Source organism: Poecilia reticulata, linkage group LG18 (genome assembly GCF_000633615.1).
Source record: "Poecilia reticulata strain Guanapo linkage group LG18, Guppy_female_1.0+MT, whole genome shotgun sequence".
Taxonomy (NCBI): Eukaryota; Metazoa; Chordata; class Actinopteri; order Cyprinodontiformes; family Poeciliidae; genus Poecilia; species Poecilia reticulata.
The window spans coordinates 12,622,245-12,644,522 of NC_024348.1; the positions used below are offsets into that span (position 1 = coordinate 12,622,245).

The window sequence follows — 22,278 nt, forward strand, 5'->3', positions numbered from 1 at the left end:
GATTCCACTAATTCCAGCAGCATTACCATAATAGGATCTAGTTTTATGAGCAGGTGTGACAATCGCTTGTATATTAAATAGCATTTTCCTCACTTATTGTAAACATGCTGACAGCTTTGGATCAGCATCCATGTCCATCATCTCTGCTGTAGAACCATGAAACCTCCCAGTTCCTCCTCCAGCCAAACCTGAACTCTGCATTTTATCTTCTCCACAGGGACACAGACCCGTTTTCAATCATAACTCTGACCTCAGACACCCGTGTGTGTGTTTTTCTCCACTCAGCGTGGGGCGTACGCTCCACTGCATTCCACCACCCATGCTGGCTAATCCCTGGATCCTTTGAGTAGGACCATGATTTGTGGGACGGTGTTGCCAGGGGGAAGGTGGTAGCGGTGGTGGCGCTCGGATCCTGTTGGAAATGACAGCTGAGGAAGGCGGATTGGAGCTCGGGGACCAGAAAAGCAGCAGAGGCAGGAGATAGCGAAGAAAGTGCCGCACTTCGCCGTTTTCAAAGGGTGTGTTTGTGTGTGCTGGAGAGCAGCTTTTAGCCTCTCGGCTAATCATTTGTCATGGATCAGTGTGTGCGTGTGTCGCCTTGAAGCTAAACGAAGCCGCGTGTGCGCGTGTGGGGATACACGCATCTGTATGTGACTGTGGATGTGTGTTTGTTTGCTAACATGTCAAATCTGACATGTTAGCTATAGTGCTAATTTACCAAAGCTAGTTGGCTAATATCCTAAATTAGCTCTTTCTGGGTGCCGCCTGGATGCAACATGTCCAGCTGTGTGTTAGAGATATTGTAGCTATTTTAGCACTGTTGCTACAACAGTTCAAGACCATTTCTTGTATGAAAGGTGTAGTAGGTGTCAACTGTTGGACAGCAGGTAGGCTAATTTTGTCGGCTAATAGCTTAGCAGCTGGCTCGCTAATTGACCCAGTTTAAAGGGGCAGAGGCCGTCTTGGCGTTCCAACGCGACACTAACTTTGTTTACAACTTTTCTCCCCCGCCCCTAATTATTTTGTTACACTTTTCAACAACAGCTTCGCATTTCAGACCCAACATCCTGTTTTCAACTCTGAACCTTCAGGTAAAAGTTTTCGTTCTGCTACGTAAAATGTTTTTGGACTCGTTTAGCTCTCGGTACATTTAATCCGCTAACTCCACCAACCGTCGCCTCACGTGCCCGTCTACGCTGCTGGGAGAATTCACGTTTCCATAGCAACGTAAACAAAAATATGTAAACCAGGTTGAAGATGTGTAGATCATCATTAAACATATTGTATCAATCCCAGAGGGAAGGTAAATGTCGCTGTAACTTTTATATAATATATGGAGTCATTGTACATGCTGATGGCTGTGGGGAGGAACCATCTACAGTAGCGGACTGTGTTACAGTGAATCGGAAGAAACCTCTGACTGAAGACACGGTTGTCAAAATTAAAAGTTTTTGAGAATCCTTAAATAGAATATTTTTTTACGATAGATTTATTAACGACAAGCCTGAAGAGGTGTACGTAAAAACGATTTATTTTTAAATATAATACTATAACAAATTTTAAATTATGCAAAGATCACGTTGAGGTGAATTGAAATCATAGAGCTGGTTCATTATTCATTTGTTTCAGCAACTCGGTTCAAGATATTAAGTGCTATATTATTAAAGTACAGCCTTAGTTGTACTTTTGTAATTGTGCCAACTCCAAATTCACTTTCTCAGAAAATTAGAAGATCTTATAAGATTAAGAAATATTTTTTATTCAGAGGCTTCATTTTCTAAGCCTCTTGTAGTTTAGAAAATCATACGGAACAAAGCTAATTCTCCACAAGGAGGATAATCCACACAGTCTATTGTGCTGTACCCAAGCATATTTACAGAAAGTTTAGTGGAGGGAAAAAGGTGGTAGAAAATGTTGCACAAGCAAAAGCGATACCTGCATAATTGTAAACAAATCACTGACTATCTGTAGAAAATATAAAATTCTGGTGTAATAAATGCATGAATGCTCAAAAAAATTGACATTAGTTTGACTTTGTTATATTGCCTTGAAACTTTCACAAAGTGCTCTTAATGTTCTACTCTTAGTTGCTCTTTGCCTGTTTTTTATATAAAAGTTTATTTATGTTACAAAGCTATACTTTTGCCTGTACTGTAACCTCAAATGCAGGGAGCCCACTAATACTCACTAATACTCATTCACAGTTAAAATGCTGGGATTCAAGCTCAAACTGGAACCATTAAGATTAAACCAAACCACCAAGTCTGCAAAAATCTCCCCACATTCTACTAAAAAATTAACTATAATAGTTGGAGAATGACAAAATAGGCTTAAAATTCTTATTATTTTTGTAACACATTGTGATTACAAGGCTGAGTTATTAACAGAAACAGAACCTTAACGTGTATAAATATCACAAAACGTTGTTTTTATGTTCATTTCTCTTTTGGTTTAATGTGTTATGATTCTCTGTTCTTCTGCACCAGCAGCCCTCTGAGTCTCATGATTAACACCAGGCAGCACATAACAAGTCAAAACAATAAAAGCTCTTTATTTAGATGGAGGGAAATTCATTGTGTTATTTTGGTACATGGAAACTCTCAGAAACGAATCAAAACCTTTCTTTTAATTACTTAGAATAAGTCATAAAGGAATAAATAAAAACTGTAATTGATGGGTGGAGCTCTTTCTTCTTAAACAAAGCTTCCTGTTTTTCTTCTTCCGTCCTCAGGGTTGCTGAGATGGAGTCGCTGATGAACGCGGTGACGCCGCGCTCGCCGGCCCCCGTTAAGAAGCTGTCCGAAGTGGACTTCCGCTCAGGGGCCACGCTGGAGCAGCTGTCGGCCCAGGTGTCGGAGCTGGTGCTGCTGGAGCAGGGGGAGTTTGGAGACCAGACCGCCTTAGAGGTCCACACTGCCAAGGACTTCATCTTCAACATGCTCGGTAAAAATAAACAATTTTTTGGATGGATGAGACGAATAATGTGCTTTCTCCCAATGCTGTCAGAGGCAGGAGGCGGGTCTTAGCGCTGTCAATCATGCTTTATACGTGCCGCTCACACTCTCACAGTTGCTCTCTCCCCACCAGCATAGCCTGTTGTGAATGCTAAGGCTATTTAGCATAGCCACCAATGACGGTGAATAAACGTTTTTCCTGTATCAGTAAGATGTTTCTCCACCTTTAAATGTGTATCAGCACGTTCATCCGGATGATTGACAGCGCTAAGACCCGCCTCTTGGCTCTGATTGGCTGTTTCTGGTGCATTTCTTCAGATGACAATAGCAGCTCAGGTAGGATGTGGAGGAGATCAATCTTTTCACAAATTATCTGTCTCATAGCAAACTGTCACAAAATGGAGACAGTTTCAATAAATATGTAAAAAATATATTTTAAATAAAAGTTACATAGTGTAAAGTTACATAGGTCAGATAATTGATAAGGACTCACTGTAGTTTTTAGGGCAATGAGTCCTGTTGGTTATTACGTAGTTTTTAATAAATCAAGTTTATTTGTGTTGCACATTTCAACAACAACGCAGTTCAAAGTGCTTTACATAAAAAAAACACAAAAAATCAACAATTTAATCATTAAATTTTTCCAAGTGCCGTCATTACACATCAAAATGTTAGGCGTGTAAATCCTTGCAAACAGTATCTCATGCGATTATTGCCTTTTTCTGGTCAATTTAAGAACAAATCTGATTGAAACTTGGTGAGGCTCAGATGCTAATCACTCTGACTGATCTTCAGGTTTTTACCTTCCTACTCCATAGTGGCAGGGAAAGCTTTGGTTCTTCTTGTCCAGCCTTGTTTGCTACAGTTTTAAGTTGTTTTAAATTATTCAGCTATTGCTTTGAATGCGTAATGTTTAGGTCAGTATGTGTCTTTTGGGGTAGATACATTGTAGTAGAATATTAAAACCATGTAAATAACAGCAGTAATGAAAACAACTTCCTGAGCTGCTGGGAGGGAGGAAGGATCTGTGGTAACGCTCCTTTGTGCACCTGGGATGCAACAGTCACTGAAGGAGCTTCACAGTTTTTTTTTATATTTATTTTTTTTGCTAAATTAAGAAATCATGTCAAAATGCTTTAGTGAAATTAAATGTTTGTAATTGTTTCAGCCCATAGAGATAAACATCATCCCTCCAGATATGACTGGGTTGTTGCACATGTTAAGGTTGCAGTTCTGTGAAGAAATACGCCGTCATTGGGTTTAATCAGTCCGGTCTGCAGCGTTTCTCTCTGGTTTTCCATTTCGCAGCTGGAACACTTTTAGGTCGGGTTTGGCGTCTTTCCCAGAGTTACTTTCTGACTCCAGAGGTAAATAAATCGGCACCGGTTCGGTTCTGTGAGTTCTGGAAATGTTCTCTGCTGCATTTCTGATTTGAGCCGTTTCTAAGTAAAGAACATAACCAGCGAGCCAGAACAAGTCGTCTCTTTTTCTGTTTCTGCTTGTTATTGCTTGTAGCTTGTGCCACTGTAATGTTGCAGCTGTAGAAATGTGTATTTGCTCATAAGGTTTACAGTGTTGTATTTATTTTCCAGGTTTATTAGGAATTTGTTTTAGTTTACTGGGACGAATGGGGAGCTTTGCTGCTTTTTCTAGGATCATTTGAAACGTTTTGCAGACAGATGACAAAGTGGTTGTCAAAGTAGATACAGTAAAAGGAAACGAGTTATCTTTTATTGTCGCCTTTTTTATTCGATGTTCAAGTATCTGTATCTGAGATAAACACACCTGGATAAATAAATATTAAATTAAACCCAGTAACCCTCGTATATAGATTGTGTTGATTTGAATCTACTTCACAAACTTTGCTGTAAACCTCAGAAAACTGATGGCAAGTTTTAGCTTTTTGCTGCAAGTTAAAAACAGAAGAGGACGTATCTGTCCAACAGGTGGCACTGTTTCTCCTTTCTGTCTTCTAACGCTCATCTTCCTGGCCTCTCTCGTTGGTGTTGATATAAACCAGTTAAACATTAAAAGACGGCTTGTTCAGAAGCCGTTTTTCATGCTCAGAGTTTCCGTATCTTATCAGCCGGTTTTCCTCTGCAGTTTTTGCTGGTTGATGGATCGCTCTTCTCTCTTCCTCGCCTCACCTAGTGAGAAACGGCACAAATCAAACTGGGATTCAGCCTCTCCTTTCTCATCTTCTTGCCGCCGCACGCAGACACACATCACTCCCTTGCCCCAGCAGGAGCCTCTTTGCTGCTCCCGTCATTTTCTTGAACATCTCCTGACGGCTCCTTCAGGTCTTGCAGGCGGCTCAATCACCAGCGGCTCACCGGTGCGAAGGAGGGAACAAATAAAAGTTTGACACTTTGAACAGTTGGAAAGTTTGCGTTTAGATTCTGGGCTTGTAAAGCCGCCGAACGTGCGGCGGCTTCGATGAAAGGAAGCAGATATCGTCCTGATCTGGGGGAGCCGTATTTCAGCGCGCTGGGCTGCTCTTTTCTAAAGTTTGAGCTGCTGACGGATTCTCACTTGGGCTGTCAAGGAAAAGGCAGGAGAGGAGATTAAACTCGCAAACAGACATGGTGATTTTCCTCACAGCCTGACAGATTCTCATGCTCTTATTTACCTCATGTTTGGGTAAACAATTCGGTTTGCCTTCTGGGGGGCTACTGTATAAATCTTTTAAGATGAAAAAGAAGAAGAAGCGGATCCCCACTGGTGGAAGAACGAGGAGAAGTTCGGAGGTCATCCTCTCTCTGAGCTTCGGGAAGACTGCTGCTTTCGATCAGAGCTTCAGAAGTCATCAACATCTTTCTGCTTGGTTCCAGGGATGGACGTTTGTATCAAAAAACAGATTAAAAGCTTAAACTGCATTGCAAGGAGAACCAGATATGTCCAGAGAGATTTCCTCTTTTTTATTTCTAGCAGTTTTATGCTAAAAATCAAAATCAGGTGAAAGAAAAATCAACTTCTGTGATTTTTTTTTTTTCTACTCCCAGTGAGGCAACTTCGCAGGTTAAAATGTGATTAGTTGTGAAGAAGGTGAATTAAAGAAAATTCAGAAAACTGAAGAAAAAATACACCTGGAACTTTAACGTGTTAATTCCATTTAATCAATCAATCAATCAAATTTTATTTGTATAGCACATTTCAGCAGCAAGGCATTTCAAAGTGCTTTACACAATTAAAATAAAAATAGCAAGTGACATTGAATTAACAGTGAGAAAGGGAAAAAAAATAAAAATTACATCGATTTTAACGCATTTTTGTTTTTACATACGAAGGTTCTGAGTGGAACCTTTGTGTTTGTGTTTCTGGTACACCTGTAAATCTGACGCACAAGCGAAATGCACAAACAATGATGGACGACAGAGGCGCTTTTCATGCTTTAAAAAACAATAACCTAAGTAAAAGATTAAAAAGAATAAATATATTGTTCTTGAGCTCAGATGTCTTTTTATTAGGTAATGTTGCAACAAAATGTTGCTTATTTTATAGATATACAGAATCCTCAGCTTGTACAGTTCTCTGCAGACCCCACACATCCTGGACACTAACTGTTTAGACTTTTCCTTTCAGGTCGGCTTCCACAGAAACAGTTTTAGCATATTTGTACTGTTACAACTTGTAGTTTTTATTTTTTTATATGTAAAATAATGCCTCTAAATACACATGCTTGCTTTTTCCTTTTGTCCTTTTTACGCTTGGAAGTGAAATCCTTTGATTGTTCACACAATTTTGGTCAAAAATGCTGATTAGGATTCTGAACCAGCCCAAAATGGCAACTTAAAAGGACAATTTAAATGTTTAATTGATTTAATTTACTCCAAATCATTTTGAACCTTGATTTGAATCGTTAAGACGATTATTATGATGAGTGGATGCCAATTAGAACTTCTTATTCTGTGCAGAATGACCCGACCGCTGAATATTTCTGCTAAAACCCTTCACCTCATTCAAAGGAAAAAAGTCATTTTTTATTCCAGATTTTCTCCCTTTACGGAGGCGACTTTCTGATCCAGACGTTCTGCGCCTCAGGCGTCGAGGGGCCGGGCGCCAGAAACCAGCCTCCGCTTTATTATCGCACGCCCAGCTAACCCTCTGTTAGCGCCGTTTCCGATTTGGGAGCACATCTTTGCTCGGCAGCTGGGACCAGAAGACGAATCAAAATCCTCATTTGATCAGCCGCTCTTTGTTTGTGCTACAATTTTCATCAGCCCAGACACGGAGCCCAATCAGAGCCAACGCTGTTGTTTGTGCTGACAGCGGCGTTGAGTCTTTACGGTTGGGGAAGCCGGCGTGTCGGCGAATCTCCCAGCAGATGCTGATGAGTTCGCATCCTCCTGCTGCAGATCGCACAGCTGTCTCTGATTGAACCGGCAAGCAGCGTCTCCGTGGCTCAAGGCGAAAGATGTCACATCTGATCCGTCGTTTAAGGAGTCTTCTCGGCTCCTAATTGAACATGACTGGGGTTTTGACACCGCATGACATCGTTTGACAGAGTCTTCAATTAGATGATTAAGGGTTTAAAAATCTCCAAGTGTTCCTGAGGCAGCGTGTGAAACGATTAGCCGCTATCGGAGGATGACGGGACCGTCTGACCTTTTATCTGAGTGAAAAATGAAAAATCCTCATCGGTACCTCGGATAGTTGGTTAGTCTAGTTTGGGTCGTCTTCAGATTGACTCAAAAACTGTTGATTTCCTCTGTTTGAACATTTTCCAATAAGTTGTTGTTTTTACAACTGGGAGAAGCTGATTAGGAAAGCCAAAGAAGTTGAAGACGAGGTTGAATGGATGCAGAGCAGAGACAGAGGAATGGATGATATCCCCAACTCTAGCATCTCTCTGTCCAACTCTACAGCTAAATAAAACCAAGGTTTCATTCACACCAGCCATGTTTGGTCCACTTTAATCAAACTCCAGTCCGTTTGTCTATAAAATCTGGTTTATTTGGGGAAGTGTGAACTCTGAGGTAGACCAAACACACAAACTATGGTCCACCTAAAGTCCAGCGTCTCGGCTCGGTTGAAGTAAACTCTGGTGTGACTTAAATGCCAAACTCCAAAAGCAGGAAGTAGACTACAGTGCAGGGCATTCTGGGTAAATGCAACTGAAAACAAACGAGCTAGCCTAGCGCTAGTGAGAGAAATTACGCTTGATCTTTTAACAAAGACAAAAGAGAAATCCAACAACCACTAAAACCTGACGCTACTCCGTTTTCATGTTGTTTCCTTCAGTGGTTCTTGGTGCAGCGCCCCCACAGGCGAGGAGGGGAACAGGTGAAAGCGAACTGCAGCAGCTGAAAATGTAACAGATGTAACTTTGGTCCCCAGTCGAACCGAGTTTACCTTACTCAGGGTTTCCTCCAGTGTACTTTAAGCCTGGCAGGCCACCAGGCTTAACTTGCCCCCCACCATGCTAAGTGTTATTAATTTACTTAAAATTTTTAATTCTTTTATACACCAGTAACAATGACGGTAAAGAAGGATTAAGCTAGGCTTTCAGTTGATGCATTGAACTGGGTTTGAGGGCCAACGGGCCTCATTGAGGGCCAACGGGCCTAATTATGGAAATAATATTTCCAAATTATTTCCATAATTTGGAAATAAATCACACGATTTTATTTCCAAATTATGATGCCAGCTAGTTCACCTCCACATTTTGTAACTTTTAAAAATGTTTTAACACAAAAACACAGTTATGCTTTTAGGATGTACTGAGAATCAATGAGCCTTGCAGAAACGGTCTTTAGTCAGAGGCTTCTTGAGAGTCAATGCAACACTGACTGCTACTGGATATACTTCCTGTCCACTGAATCACTTGGTTGATGAGTGACGACAGTATTTAATTTCTTTAAGATAAATAATTCAGCTTACTCCCAGCTGAGGCGTCTCAAACTCTTTTTGTGTTTCTGTTCTTCCATGTGAAATCTGTATCGTTTGTCTTAACATCCACTTTATGTAGAGAATCTAAAGAAGTAGTCAATCGAGACTTGGAGAACAGCTACCGTCTGCAAAACAGTTTCAATTACAGAAGTCGGGGGCAACAGAGCTGCTGTAAAAGTCTCAACCCGCCGTGGTTTTTCTCCTCTTCGCTGATAATTCACTGTCATTTAGCGACGGGTAAAACGGCGGCATTACCGAGATCAAAGCAGCAGAGAGGAACCGAAATGACACCGACGGCTTCCTCTCTGCAGGAGGTTCAGACACACCACGTCTGTCATTTCTCATCCCGATCTCACTTACACACACACACACACACACAGAGCAGGCCTTTTCTGAAGCATCTGTTTCTGAGTTAATCTCCTGCCATAGTGTGAAATCATGAGCAGCGAGGAGACGGAGAAGCTGATCAGTCTGAATTAGACTGGAGTTGAAGTTTGGGGGTTTATGTTGCATATTGTTGTTTAAACTGGGGGTCGGCGTTCAAGAGCCAATGTTGTGGCTATTTATGTTACTTTTTTGTGAATCGTAAGTTCTGTCAGTTTAGGTTTTTTCTTCAAGCAGTTGAAGTGTCTGGAACCAAAATCTGTTGTTTTAATTTGTTATGGTCACTTTGGAAACTTTTAGACTCTCCCTTTAACTCAGGGGTGACCAAAGTGCGGCTCAGGGGCCATTTATGGCTCCAGATTGACACTGGGTGGCCCTTGATCACAGCTCATGTAGTTGATGCAGATTTGAAAAGGATTAAAATGAAAATTGTAATTTACAACACAAGATATTCATCCAAGTTTTCTGCTTTTCATTTAATTTCTTAGTAATAGGGACCAAAAACATTCAGATTCTTTGACTAAAATGCAGTTTTGGGCATTTATTCTGACAAGTTTAATAAATTTGTCAGAATGAAGCAAGAGTAGCCATATTCTGTCCTTGTTGCTAAAAAGACAACAAAAAAAATTCAGAACCAAATGAAAAATTTAGCATTTGCTTTGCTGTTTTTTTCTTGCAAAACTGCAGGACCGTTTTTTTTTTTGTTTTAAATCTACAACTTACACACCCCGTCTACAGAAGTCTGTTTTGGTTATTTCATTAAAATATCGAATGTTTAGTTTGTGTATTTAGCCGATAAAAATAAATATAATGTTTTTAAACAGCATAAAAATTTTGTGGCCCCACGTGACATTTTTGGCCTCGTGCTAAAAGGTTTGGACACGACCGCATTAATTTGAGATTAAAGCTGCAGTTTGTAGCTTTTACAAAACATATTTTACATATTTGTTGAAAATGTCACAATGCCGTGACAGTTTAGTATTAGACTGTGAAAAAATGTAGCTCCCAGTGCTAAATAGAAACTACCAATCAGAGCCAGGAGGCGGGTCTTAGCACTGTCAATCATGCCTGTGTGGTTGCCGCTCTCCTCTTTGCTGCAGCTAGTGCAGAATGTCGTGAATGCTAAGGCTAGTTAGCATGGTCACTGATGACAGCGGATAAACTGTATTCCTGTAATAAGTTGTTTCTCTGCCTTTAGCACATTTAGAAGTGTGTGCATGAGGTTGATTGACAGCGCTAAACCCCTCCTCCTGGCTCTGATTGGGTGTTTTTGGCTCAGGGAGGAGGTGGAGGAGATCGATCTTTTCACAGATTATTCCTCATTCTGTCACGACATGGTGACAGTTTCAACAAATATGTAAAAAACATTTTTTAAATGAAAGTTACATGCTGCAGCTTTAAGTGGTTAGATGAAAAATCTGCAGAATGTGCCGCTTAATCGTGTGAATAATTGATTAATCGATAAGTATAATCACTAGTTGCAGCCTGGGCTAAAGAGCCTCATGCCTGGTCTAATGGATATGGAGGATTTCCTTCTTTAAACGACAAATATTAAGGAAATGCTTAGTTTCTAGTCAAAGTATGGATGTTTGAAGTAATAACTGTCTTTGCGTCTCACTCTGAGGTAAATCAACAGGTTTCTTAGCGATCACTCCCTGTTGGGCGCTTGGTAGTTAAATGGAGGCTGTAGAAATGACTGTCGCTGCTGTAATGCGAGTTTAAATTCACCTCACTTCAGCATAACTTATGATTATAATTTACTGAAATTCTGCCTGGGTTTCCCTTTGATGGGACACAAAATGAGTCTTTTGGGCCGGGAAGGCGTCCTCTCCTGGAGACGTACATCCGTGACAGGATTAGGGTTTAATCCGTGGCTGTGAAAGCAGCCGGGACCGGCGCTGGGAGTGTTTCCGTGTGTGTGTGTGTGTTGGTTTGTCCTGCTGACCTGTTTAACAGTTTTCAATTAAAAAATTACAATTTCTTTTTTATTAGTTTTTGGAAGAACTTCAAACTTATGGCGGAAAGCGTGGCGCTTGCTAATTGATACGGTTTTTTAATTTCTTGGCTATTTAACCCAATTTATTAAAGGCTGATTAAATCAAATAAATCAGAGCAGACTCTGCTGCAAACCTGCTGAGCTGTTATCTAATGTCTGCTCTTCCTCTTTAGCTTTTATCCATCCTTTTTCCTCTTGGCTGGTTTTAAATGTTGCAAATCAGTTTGAAAATCCGGAAACTTCACCTCATCTCTGATCGGTGTGAAGAAAAAAACCATCACATCTGCTCTCCATTGCTGCTGTAGTTAAATCTGCTGTGCTGCTTTATCCTAACTTTACAAATTAAAGTTTAGGAATAGTTGGAAATATTCCTAAACTGTAGAAACTCATTAAACTCGATGAGTTTAAACAGCCTGGAGCTGGAAAAAATAAAGCGTAAAACCAGTGAATGTAGAATAACTTCATTTTTCCTCATCACTGAATCTGTTGCTCTCTTTAAAGTAATTGGAAACAAGAACATTTTTAATTATGAGAAGGTCAAAGGTTGAGGGTTGGAGGACTGGCAATAGTAAAATAACCCAACAATGAATTCAGCTGCTGCTCTTTAACCCTTTAGACTGAACTGACCTCCTTGGATAAAAAGTACTTCAATATAAACATGTATGAGTCATGTTGGTACGTGGAGAATTAAATATTCTCTAAGTTTGTTTAGAAGCAGCAGATCTTTAGCTTTGATTGGAGTTTAAAAGTTCTCGGTGGGTTTGAAATCAGTTGCGTAACAAACACCAGAGGCTCTTCGTTCACCGCCGGGATCCTGCAGTTCAACTTTCAGACGATGTTTTTCTTTCTTAAAACGCCTCCGAAGCTCTCCGGCTGTTTTTATCCAAAGAAGCAGGGAAGACAATGTCCCGCTCATTAAGTCTTATTTCTCCTGCTCAGATGTTAGATTAAAACTGGAACCACTTTCACTCAACGCTCACACGTGTTTGATGTTCGTCTAAGAAACGGAATAAAATCCGACTTTGTGTTGAACACAGCTGCACAGAAATGCAAAGAGAGAGACGGGAAGCTTTGGTTTAATGCAGTCAAATAAGATGCCGTTTGACTCCTATTAGGGTTTATTTTCAATCTCTGGATGTTCCTCCATTTTATTTTTGCTCGATTTTATTTTACCTTTAATGACGTGAAGCCATCAAAACATGTTAATTAAATGGATGCCAATAGTAATAAGATAATCTCCAAAATCCACCAAGTTGAAAGCCCTCAGGGGCCAAAATTACATTTTATCTCCATTATAAAAGACATAAAAATAGTTTTATTGTGAATTCTTCCTTGTTTACATCCACAACAATAAATTAAGCTACTAATATCTTAATTAAACAAACATTAGTATGACGTTAGCCTTAATCTTTACAGTTATTTAACGTTTTGTCGGTGTATAAAATGCTTTGATTCTGGCGGGTCCAAACTTTTTGCATCAAGGACCAAAATCACCAGCTTGAAATTCCTCTGAAGCCAAAATTAGCTCTTACTCTCCAACTGAAACACAAAAATGGTATTGTTGTGAATTCTTCTTCTGCTGGATAAACGATTAATTAAACGGTATTTTTAATTAAACCATCATTTGTATGACATTTGCTTTAGTTTTTACAGTTATTTAACTTTTTGGGCCAATTATGAATCTTTTTTGTTGGTCTATGAAATGATTTAGTTCATTTTCAGCAACAAAAATGATCTTTTTAAAAAAATAAAAACAAACAAACAAGCAAACCTTTCCTGTGTTTAGCCAAATATAAGTGATGGGTGTGCTTATGTGTGTTTCTGGGTAAAATGTTTCTGGAGGTTTGTGACATGACTTTCGATGAAATAAAAAAACATTTTCTGTTGAAGATTTGAGCTTTCTGTGGAAATCTCATCTAAAAACAGTTACATAAAGTGTCAAACTGCATCATTTTCATATGACATAGAGCCAAATTTCTGTGCTTAGCTGCTACTTGTAATTTAAAAGAAAAATAGACTTTAGCTGCATTAGTAAAAAGAAGCATTTTCAGTAGATATCCCAACATAGTGTCATATTAGGTGTTCAGATGCAGTTAGTTAGCGCGGGGCGCAGCTCAGAACTGTGTATCGTAATAATGTTCAAAAACAAAAGTTCTGCAACTCACCTTGAGAAACTTTCCACTGGTACCTTCAGGCTTTCTTTTAAGTGACTCGATCTTATTCCATTTATCTATTATTATCTTTAGTAAGCTAGCTGTAGCGTCGCTAATGTCCTGGCAAATTAACGGTTGTTTACATGTAGTACCTGGCGGACCACAGTTTGAGGAAGATTGTCGTAAATCCCCTCTGGCTGATGAACACCCTTCCTCACCGTCTCTCCCCTGCGTCGTCTGCGCTTCACCTCCGACCTGAAGCAGGTAGCAGTCGCCTGTGGGCCACTTCTCCGTCAGATCAGGCTTTCTTCTCGGTTCTCTCTTTTTAAATGGGCTGAGATCATTTACTCCAGGGGGGTTCCCACTGTCCCAGAGCCCGAAAAGTACACAACACAGCTAAGTAGTCGTGGAGGGATTTGGAGACTTGAGCTTCTCTGACAACGTTTTCAGAGTGAAGGAGAGAGTGGTTTCAGACTCCAGGGAGTTCTGGTACTGGCAGGATTTAAGCTGCAACAGGAAGACGATGCATCTCGTGCCTCTTCCAGATGCTTCACGTCCCGCTGTGTGAGGTTTACTGGAACGAGCTGCTCTGACGGCGATGCATTATTCAGAACTGTGTTTTCTGAAACCTCAAACTATTTATCTCTGCCAGAAAATGAAGCTTTTTTTAGTGCAGGAGCCCAGAATGGACGAACAATGGGCATGATTTTTTTATAGCCATAAAAAATTGACGCATCTGCTGGTCAGTCTACAACTTGACCAGCAGATGTCGCTAAAAAGCCAGGAAATTTAAAGCCGGAATTAGTTCTAAACCAACTTACCTGATTAAATAAAAATAAAAATCAAACTTTTGCTTCATGCCAGTGGGTTAAAATACAAGGTGATATCTAATTTATTTCAATAATCGATTAATCATTTCAGCCCCAAAACTATTAGTATAACGATAAGACTTTTGAATAAGAATTTTGGTTGATAATTATTTTTTAGTTTTCTTTTGTTTTATCTGAAGTATTGCCAGACTGGTGGCATGACTTTCCCTGTTTTATCCACAGTTTTTACACCTGTAGTTTTTATTTTGAAGCAGTTGAGACACAGTGGACAAACCTTAAACTGCTGCTGCGCCAGTTACTCAGCAGGCCGTTGCTAGGTAACTGAAGAGTGAGTGAGTTGCTAGGTAACCAAAGAGTGAGTGAGTGAATGAGTGAGTGAGTTAGTCCATGTTACTAACCCAGCTTAGCCGTGAGAGGCTGAGCGGTTAAAGCCTTTCTTCTGCCTACATTTCCCAGAATGCTGTGCAGGTCTGGATCGGAGTTCAGTGAAATTATTGAATATTCTATCAGGCGTATTATCCATTGATATTGATCACATGTCTAAAATGATTAATGTTGTTACTGATTTATTGTCCGGAACTACTTAATATTTTAGTCATTGTGGTCCAACTGCAATCTACAACTTCACCAGCAGATGTCACTAAAGTGCAATAAAGAAAAAGCTCCTTTTAGTTGAGCCTTAAGCTGCATAAAGTTGGAAAGGAAAATCAAAATAACAAAACTAAACCACAAAAGTCGATGCTGATTTGTTAACAGGGAAAGCAGCTGCTGGTCAGTGAGCGCACCGGCTGGATCTGTTTGACCTATGACCTTTGGTGAAGCTATTCTCCTCTGCTGAAATCACCAAGCTCTTAATTGTTTCTCTCCCTTCCAACCCTGCCAGGTTTAGTCCAGAAGGTGGACCAGCGCCTCCCGGTGGCCAACGAGTACCTGCTGCTGTCCGGCGGCGCCCGGGAAGGCGTCCTGGACCTGAACCCGGAGGACCTGGGCGAGTACGCCAAGGGGGCCGACTTCGACCTGGACTTCACCCTGCTGGTTCCTGCCCTGAAGCTGCACGACCGCAACCAGCCGGTGACCTTGGACATGAGGCGCTCGCCGCCATGCCACTCCTGGCTCAGCCTGCGCCTCTGCGACTCCAACGTCCTGTCGCGCTGGAGCGTCTGCTGCCAGGAGGAGAGCGGGCTCCCCGCCGAGGAAGACGAGGATGAGGAGGAGGAGATGGGTGAGAGAGGGAGGAAGTGAAAGACGAGCGACTGGATGGAATAAACAAAGATGAAAGTGTTGCTGCAGATTGGATTGAGCGCATGTTTTTTTTTGATGCGCGACGCTGTGATGCAATTTCAGCCGACGGCCCGCAGCAGACGGGCCGTTTTTCACAATAAAAGCCCTCAGAAAGGCTCTGAGTTCCACTTATGAAGCAGAACTAAGCGGCGGAAAGTGCAAGATAACGCAGCGGTTTGCAGATTACTCCAGAAAATCAATCTGCCGAACGCTGGCGAGGGCGGAGGGGGGAGCAATGACATTTATTGATATGAATCTGTTTAATTTTTAGCAGTTTGGGACGAAGCGTCAGCTGGATTTTCTGGATGTGTAATAACATTTCCCACCAGATTTCAGGGAGCTGTAATTGTCGAGGCAGGGGAACTGATTAAATCAGGCTTGATGACAGAAAGTGTCGCACCAAATGTGTCCCTGAAAGACGAAAAAATCCACCTGGGTCGATGGTTCCCAGTGGAATAATTAGATTTCAACACCTTTCTCTGCAAAGTGTTCACACCCCCTGAACCAACACATCCTGTCCTGGTGCAAGCCCAAACCTTGATGCTTTTTATTGACATTTATTGCACACAGTAGTGCTGATTGTTAATTATTAAATAGAATAAAATAAGACGGGGTCAGTGAAATCTGTCAGCTTTGTGGTAATTGATTCATTAGAGTTCAGCACATCATCCCAAAACCAAAACGTTTATGTAAAATGAACTCTTTGGAGCCAAGTTTCAGTTTTGTCATCCAATTTTGCTTCATGTCACTTTAGAGTTGGCATGAATAGTCAAAAACATTTTATGGCAATAATTTGGTTAAAAGGCTAAAAAGTTGCGTCCATCTTGAAACTGTCATTCTGAACTTCATCATAAAATGAACTTTTTGAGTTATATGTTATGTTATAATGTGAATCGGACCTGAAGTATTGCTTGGATGCGTTCATGGATATTTCCTTTAATCACCATGGTAACCGTTCAGCTGTCCTGGTTGGACCTAGCCCCGCCTTCTGGGAGCAGCTCCTCCCTACTCAGCTCCTTCAGACTAGCCAGTAGCAATTAGCGAACACCTCCTGAGCTGCTTCAGTGAAACGCTAGTAAAAATGCTGTTAAAGGCTTAACAGAGGAGCCGATGTGTAATGACTTCCTGAAGACGGAGTTTCAGAAAGAGCAGGAGCTTCTTAAAGAGACAGAGGCCCAATTTTCATTTGTAATATTACTAAAGAAAATTTCTTTTACATACAGCATTTTTATAACAACTGAAGTTAACATAGTTACTTGATTATGCTATAAAACAGCACAATGTGACTGGAAAACACAATAATACCCCGTTAATTAGTTTATGGGACACATGAAAAACATTTTTATGCTCTTTGAAAGGTTTCCCGGTGACGTGCTGCTCTGCTGTGCAGGTAAAGGCTCCATCCCGTCGCTGGGCTCCCCTCAGTCCCTGGACGGCTGCTACTTCTCGCCCAGCCTGGTGGCGGACTGGTTCTGGGGGGTGGTGAGCGAGGCTGTGGAGGAGCTGCGGCGCAGCCCGCAGAGAGGCATCCCGACCCCGGAGCGGCTGGAGAGGAACGGACCCCTGACCACCATCATCCTCCAGGTACAACTTAACTGATTATTTAATTTATTTTTTCTGCAATTTTAACAAATTATTAACTTAAACAAGCTCCTATGACTTCCTGAAGTCATTTATTAGACAGTTTTATCCTATTTCAAGTGTAGTAAAATATTTGCAGTAGGAACTAGACCAAAATTACCGTTTGTGTTTTTGCAGTGTAAGTACAAAAACATTTTACTCATGAACGTTTGCTGAAAGCAGACCACTCATAATGTCTCCTCTGAGTCTTTTTCTGGTTTCATTCTGGTTTTCTCAATGTTGGTTAGTTATTTCTTGTGTAAATGTTTTCTTTTGTTGATGTTTTTTTTTTGTTTGTTTTAATTGAACTATCTGTTCTTTGACTATTTTGGGGGTTTTTTCTGCTTAATTGTCTTAAAACAAAGGATGAACTTCATCTATTGTGCTTATTCCAACATATTTGATTAATGTTCATTGTCCTAAACGAATAAAACAGAAACGGCAAAACGGGACTTTTTAAACATTTTATTTGATCACTCGATTAATCGTCAGAATAATAGTTTCTGTGCGGGCGTTGCCGTGGTGATAAAACCATACACGTGTGTGTGTGTGTGTGTGTGTGTGTGTGTGTGTGTGTGTGTGTGTGTGTGTGTGTGTGTGTGTGTGTGTGCGTGTGTGTGTGTGTGTCCTTCTTGCAGGCGGGCTCCAGCCGGGTCCTGTACGACCTGCTGCCGGTGGTGTCGTTCCGGGGCTGGCCCGCCGTGGCCCAGGGCTGGCTGACGGCCAACCACTTCTGGGACGGTAAGATCACGGAGGAGGAGGCCATCTCCGGGTTCTACCTGCTGCCCTGCTGCTCCCCGCTGGGCGGCCGGCCCGACCGCGAGTGGAGGCTGGCCTTCTCCCGCAGCGAGGTCAGGAGACGCCCAGGCCGTCTTTTCTCACAACTGTACCACATAGTTGAACACAGATATTTTCATCCACCTAACAGAAAGACACATGAGCATATATTTATCATTGTCTGAAGTTGAACCACATCAAACTTCAGTTATTTATATTTGCTAAATGCTTCAAAACTCAGAACATTTTTTACCAGATTTTTCTTTTAAGGTGTTTAATTTGAGCAGGAAGATAATTTACCTTAAGATTTGCTTGATTTAGTGTCAGAACTATTTATTATTTCTAATGACTCATTGACAGGTAAATCCATGTAATCCAATAAAGGCTGTTTTACATTTTCTACGTTAACGTTATTAAAATTGGAAGATTTTATTTTTTTTGTTAAAGGCGACCTATTCTGCAAAATTTATTTTTGTGCATTATTTTTATTCTTCCGTTTGTGTTTCTGCTGCTTCTAAAAAAAAACCTAAGTATTAAAAAACAACACCCAGCCGTCTTTTGGCAATAAGTTAATGATTTCCTGGTGCCTTGAAAATGTTAAGTTACATCTGACGGGCATTGCACCATCACCTAGCAACCCCAGCCGAGCCCAGCCTGTTACCTAGCAACCCAAGCAGAGTTCCAGCATGCTTGGCCAGCTGGATTTAATGCTGTAGGTGCTGTACAGTGGCTGCTGGAAAACACAATTGTTTTGTTGTTGACTTACCATCCAGATACCACTTACTGCATTCTTGTTGGTTGTGCAGGAGGCTCTACTTCTGCTTTTTAAGAATGTCTCACTGTATAACTGCGCATGTTTTTTCACGGCCAACGTAAACGGTGAGGGGGGGGGGGCGTGACCAGCAACAGCATAATTGGATTTAAAGTGACAAATGGTCCTAAAACATCTCATATGAATATGAAAGAGGAACTTGACCAGACTAAAATCTCAATATTTAAAAATGATTTTGGGCAAAAAAAAGGTAACAAACATGTTTTGTTGTTGCCCATAAACCTGTCTGACCTGTTCAAGGAAGCATGATCACCTTTAGATCAGTGTTTTGTTCTCTGACCAGTCTGGTGTGTGAGAGAGAGAGAGACACTTCAAAACATAAAAAGTACTTATTCTTTATGTGGATCTTTTTTATATTATTTATCACATTATTAATATAAATGATACCAAATAGCAGTGAACTGAAACGGTTGTTTTGTCTCCAATGTTTGGTGATGGAAAGATTTGAAACTGACCTTGAAAAGTTTTTGAATTTTGCTGAGGGAAACTTGTGTGAGTCCTGACTGTAACCCGTCTCCTGCGTGGTTCTGGTCCAGGTCCAGCTGAAGAAGTGCATCCCGTTCCCGATGGCGCAGGCCTTCCAGGCGGCCAAGGCGGTTCTGTCCCGCATCCTGGCCCGGCCTCGGTCCGGCCTCAGCCTCTACCACCTGCGCACGCTCCTGTTCTGGGCCTGCGACCGACTCCCCGCCACCTACCTGTCCTGCCCCGAGCCCGACGCCCCGGGCCGCCTCCTCCTGGGTCTGCTGGACGACCTGGCGCACTGCATCCTGGGTAAGAACTGCCCCAACTACTTCCTGCCGCAGTGCAACATGCTGGAGCACCTGAGCGACGGCCAGGCGCTGCTGGTGGCCAGGAAGCTGGCCCATGTGCGCTCTGACCCCAGCGAACACCTGCGGGCCGCCTTGGACCAGGCGCGGCAGGCGGGCCAGCTGAAGAAGGAGCTGGCGGGCGGCGCCACCAACGGACATGGCTCGCCGGGACTCCACCCGGCCAACGGCATCATCTCGCCGTCGGAAGACAAGCTGGCGCAGCGGCTGCAGCAGCTGGTGACGGAGAACCCCGGGAAGTCCATCTCTGTCTTCCTGAACCCCGACGACGTGTCGCGGCCGCACTTCCGCATCGACGACAAGTTCTACTGAGAGTCTGGAACCGGACCCTGCTGCTCCGTTAAGGCAGTATGTCACTTTTATAAAAATATTTGTTAAAACCGTCATCATGTTGTGACAGTTTATGAGACAGATAATCGAGATTGTTTCAGTGCAAACAAGGAACAACCAATCAGAGACAGGAGGCGGGTCTTAGCGCTGTCAATCATGCTTGTGTACAACAATACAGCTTGTCAGCAGAGCTCACGGTGAATGCTAAAGCTAGTTAGCGTAGTCACCAACAATTTGGCTCATCACAACAACAAATTAACTTTGTGAAAATGTCTGGGGCGATAAATCATCCCGACGTTATCGTGATAAATAATAATATTGTTTTGAGAACTTAATCAAGTTATAGAGATAATAATGCAAGAACACATTCTCACAGACCAATGAACTTTAATTTCTAACAAACATTTTAACACTGGAACAGGAAGACATTTTGAATATCTAATATAAATAAACAAAGCAACATAAACAAGAATTTAAAAAAAACACCAGACTGCAGAGAAAAACAAAATATCATCCAAATAGAAATTACTGAGATTGTTTTAATTATTTGATTTATTTCAACAAGTCCATCGATGACGGCAGATAAATGGTTTTCCTGTAATGGTGGGTTGTTTCTCCGCCATTCACACATTTAGGAGCGCATTCATGTGGGTGATTGACAGCGCTAAGGCCCTCCTCCTTGCTCTGATTGGCTGTTTTTGTTCTTCAGTATTTCTCCAGATTATCTGTCTCTAGTGACGGTTTTAACAAATATGTACAAAAACAAAAAAAAAAACAATTTAAAGTTACTCCAACTTTAAGTCTTAAAACCAAAACAAAAACATTTCCTCCTGGAAACAGTTGTCCAGTTAATCTGCTGTTGCCACGGCGACGGTTGTCTCCTATCGAGCTGGCCTTAAGGAGACCGAACAGCTGTAGCCTGGACGTGAAAACGCCTGTGTTGGTCGTTTTTTGTTTATTTTTTTTAAGCGAGAACCAGAGACTGTGTGTTCATGTCTGCCTTAGGGGGTCCGAACACGGCCAACCCTCCACAGAACCCTCCTGACTCGCCCCGTTTCGTTTCACATCGCAGCGGCCGACGGATGAGTCAGAAGAAGAAGAAGAAATCGAGCTGATGAAACAGATTGTAACTGCAAAGTCTGCGAGAACAGAGTCTCTTTTTTTTAACTACTTTTCTGTTCGGTTTGTGCGACGGTTTCTTTGACTTCTCTCAGGTATGCACAAAGTTTCCTGTTTTTATTCCTTTTTAAAGCCTCTAATGACGTTTCACGTCTTCCAAAGAGCCGCAAATGAATTGGTCTCACAAAACAGAAGCACCACAATCAGAATATAAAGGTACGTTTTCCTCCTTCGGACGTCAAGGAAAGTTAGTCGGTTCATCTCTAAGGAATCAGCAGAACAAACCGACTTCCTCCAAAGACAAAGAAACACTCCTTTCATTTCAGGTTCATTTTTATTCTAGCTGACTAGCTTTTTATTGTTTTGATCGATTTAAGTCGCTCTGCAGAGGATTAAACTAAAAATATGATCTATTAGCTCTAAAATTTACAACAGCGTATTAGGGCGACTAGATACAAAAATAATAAAAGTTTCGCCAAAAAACTAAGACAAAACTCAGAAATTTTCTAGAAAAAACACATTTCTGAGCATGATGAAATGATATTTGCTAAGAAAAACTGAAATTTTAAGATTAGTTTGTTTTTTTTTTTGGCGGAAAACAAATACATTTCTCAGCGTGCAAAGTCAAAAATATGTTAGAAAAAATGTGGAAATTTCTGAGTTTCTAAGATTTGGGTGTTTGACATTTTTTTGGAATTTAATCTAAATTCTGAAGTTTTTTTTTTTCTTACAATTCTGACTTTTTTCTTCTGAGATTAGAATCTGGATTCCAGCTTTAAACACCCAAATCAATATTTTTCTCAGAATTTTGGCTTTTTATTTTCTAATAATTCTGAATTTTCTGAGATTTAAGTCAGAATTCAAACTTTAATCTCATAAATCTGATTTTTTGTTGTCAGTATTCAGACTTTTTCTCAGAATTCTGACTTATTTCTTCTGAAATTGATTGAATATTAGAGTCTAATAACTCAGTGAAATCAAAAGTAATCGTACACTAATTCAATCCGCCACTGACGCAGAACAGGCTCTGGGTTCGCTGCAGTACTGTGCGTGAGTTTTAATCCGCTCTACATTTCTTCATACATTTGCTTCCAAGTAGCCCGACATTGCATCATTTTAACTGTTTTCTTAGTTGATGTTTTCTTTGAGCTTCGGCAGCTTTCTTTAAATCCTGACTGAGTGGCGTTTCCCACAAAGTGCCCAGTTTCTGCTCGTATTTTTGACACATCTGTTCGCGTCACGTTGGACAAACTTTGCCTCTTTTTGAGACTCGACGGATTCGGATA

The 22,278-nt window shown here is 41.2% G+C and overlaps 1 protein-coding gene across 5 annotated transcripts; it reads left to right on the plus strand.

Moving 5' to 3' along the window:
• The first annotated feature begins 216 nt into the window (after nucleotides 1-216).
• tmem102 (transmembrane protein 102) lies at nucleotides 217-21,613 on the plus strand. Of its 5 annotated transcripts, none has more exons than XM_008435586.2 (7): nucleotides 217-518; nucleotides 2,732-2,943; nucleotides 15,090-15,428; nucleotides 16,878-17,071; nucleotides 17,746-17,958; nucleotides 19,253-19,891; nucleotides 20,879-21,613. In XM_008435586.2, the coding sequence occupies exons 2-6, from the start codon at nucleotides 2,742-2,744 to the stop codon at nucleotides 19,853-19,855; spliced, it is 1,551 nt and encodes a 516-aa protein (XP_008433808.1). In that variant the 5' UTR covers nucleotides 217-518; nucleotides 2,732-2,741; the 3' UTR covers nucleotides 19,856-19,891; nucleotides 20,879-21,613. The 5 variants fall into 5 exon arrangements, with proteins under 5 accessions (XP_008433808.1, XP_008433805.1, XP_017166042.1 ...); XM_017310553.1 differs by lacking the exons at nucleotides 217-518; nucleotides 20,879-21,613 and adding exons at nucleotides 529-887; nucleotides 1,045-1,091 and having other exon boundaries at nucleotides 19,253-19,927; XM_008435583.2 differs by lacking the exon at nucleotides 20,879-21,613 and having other exon boundaries at nucleotides 218-518; nucleotides 19,253-19,927.
• The last annotated feature ends 665 nt before the right edge of the window (nucleotides 21,614-22,278 follow it).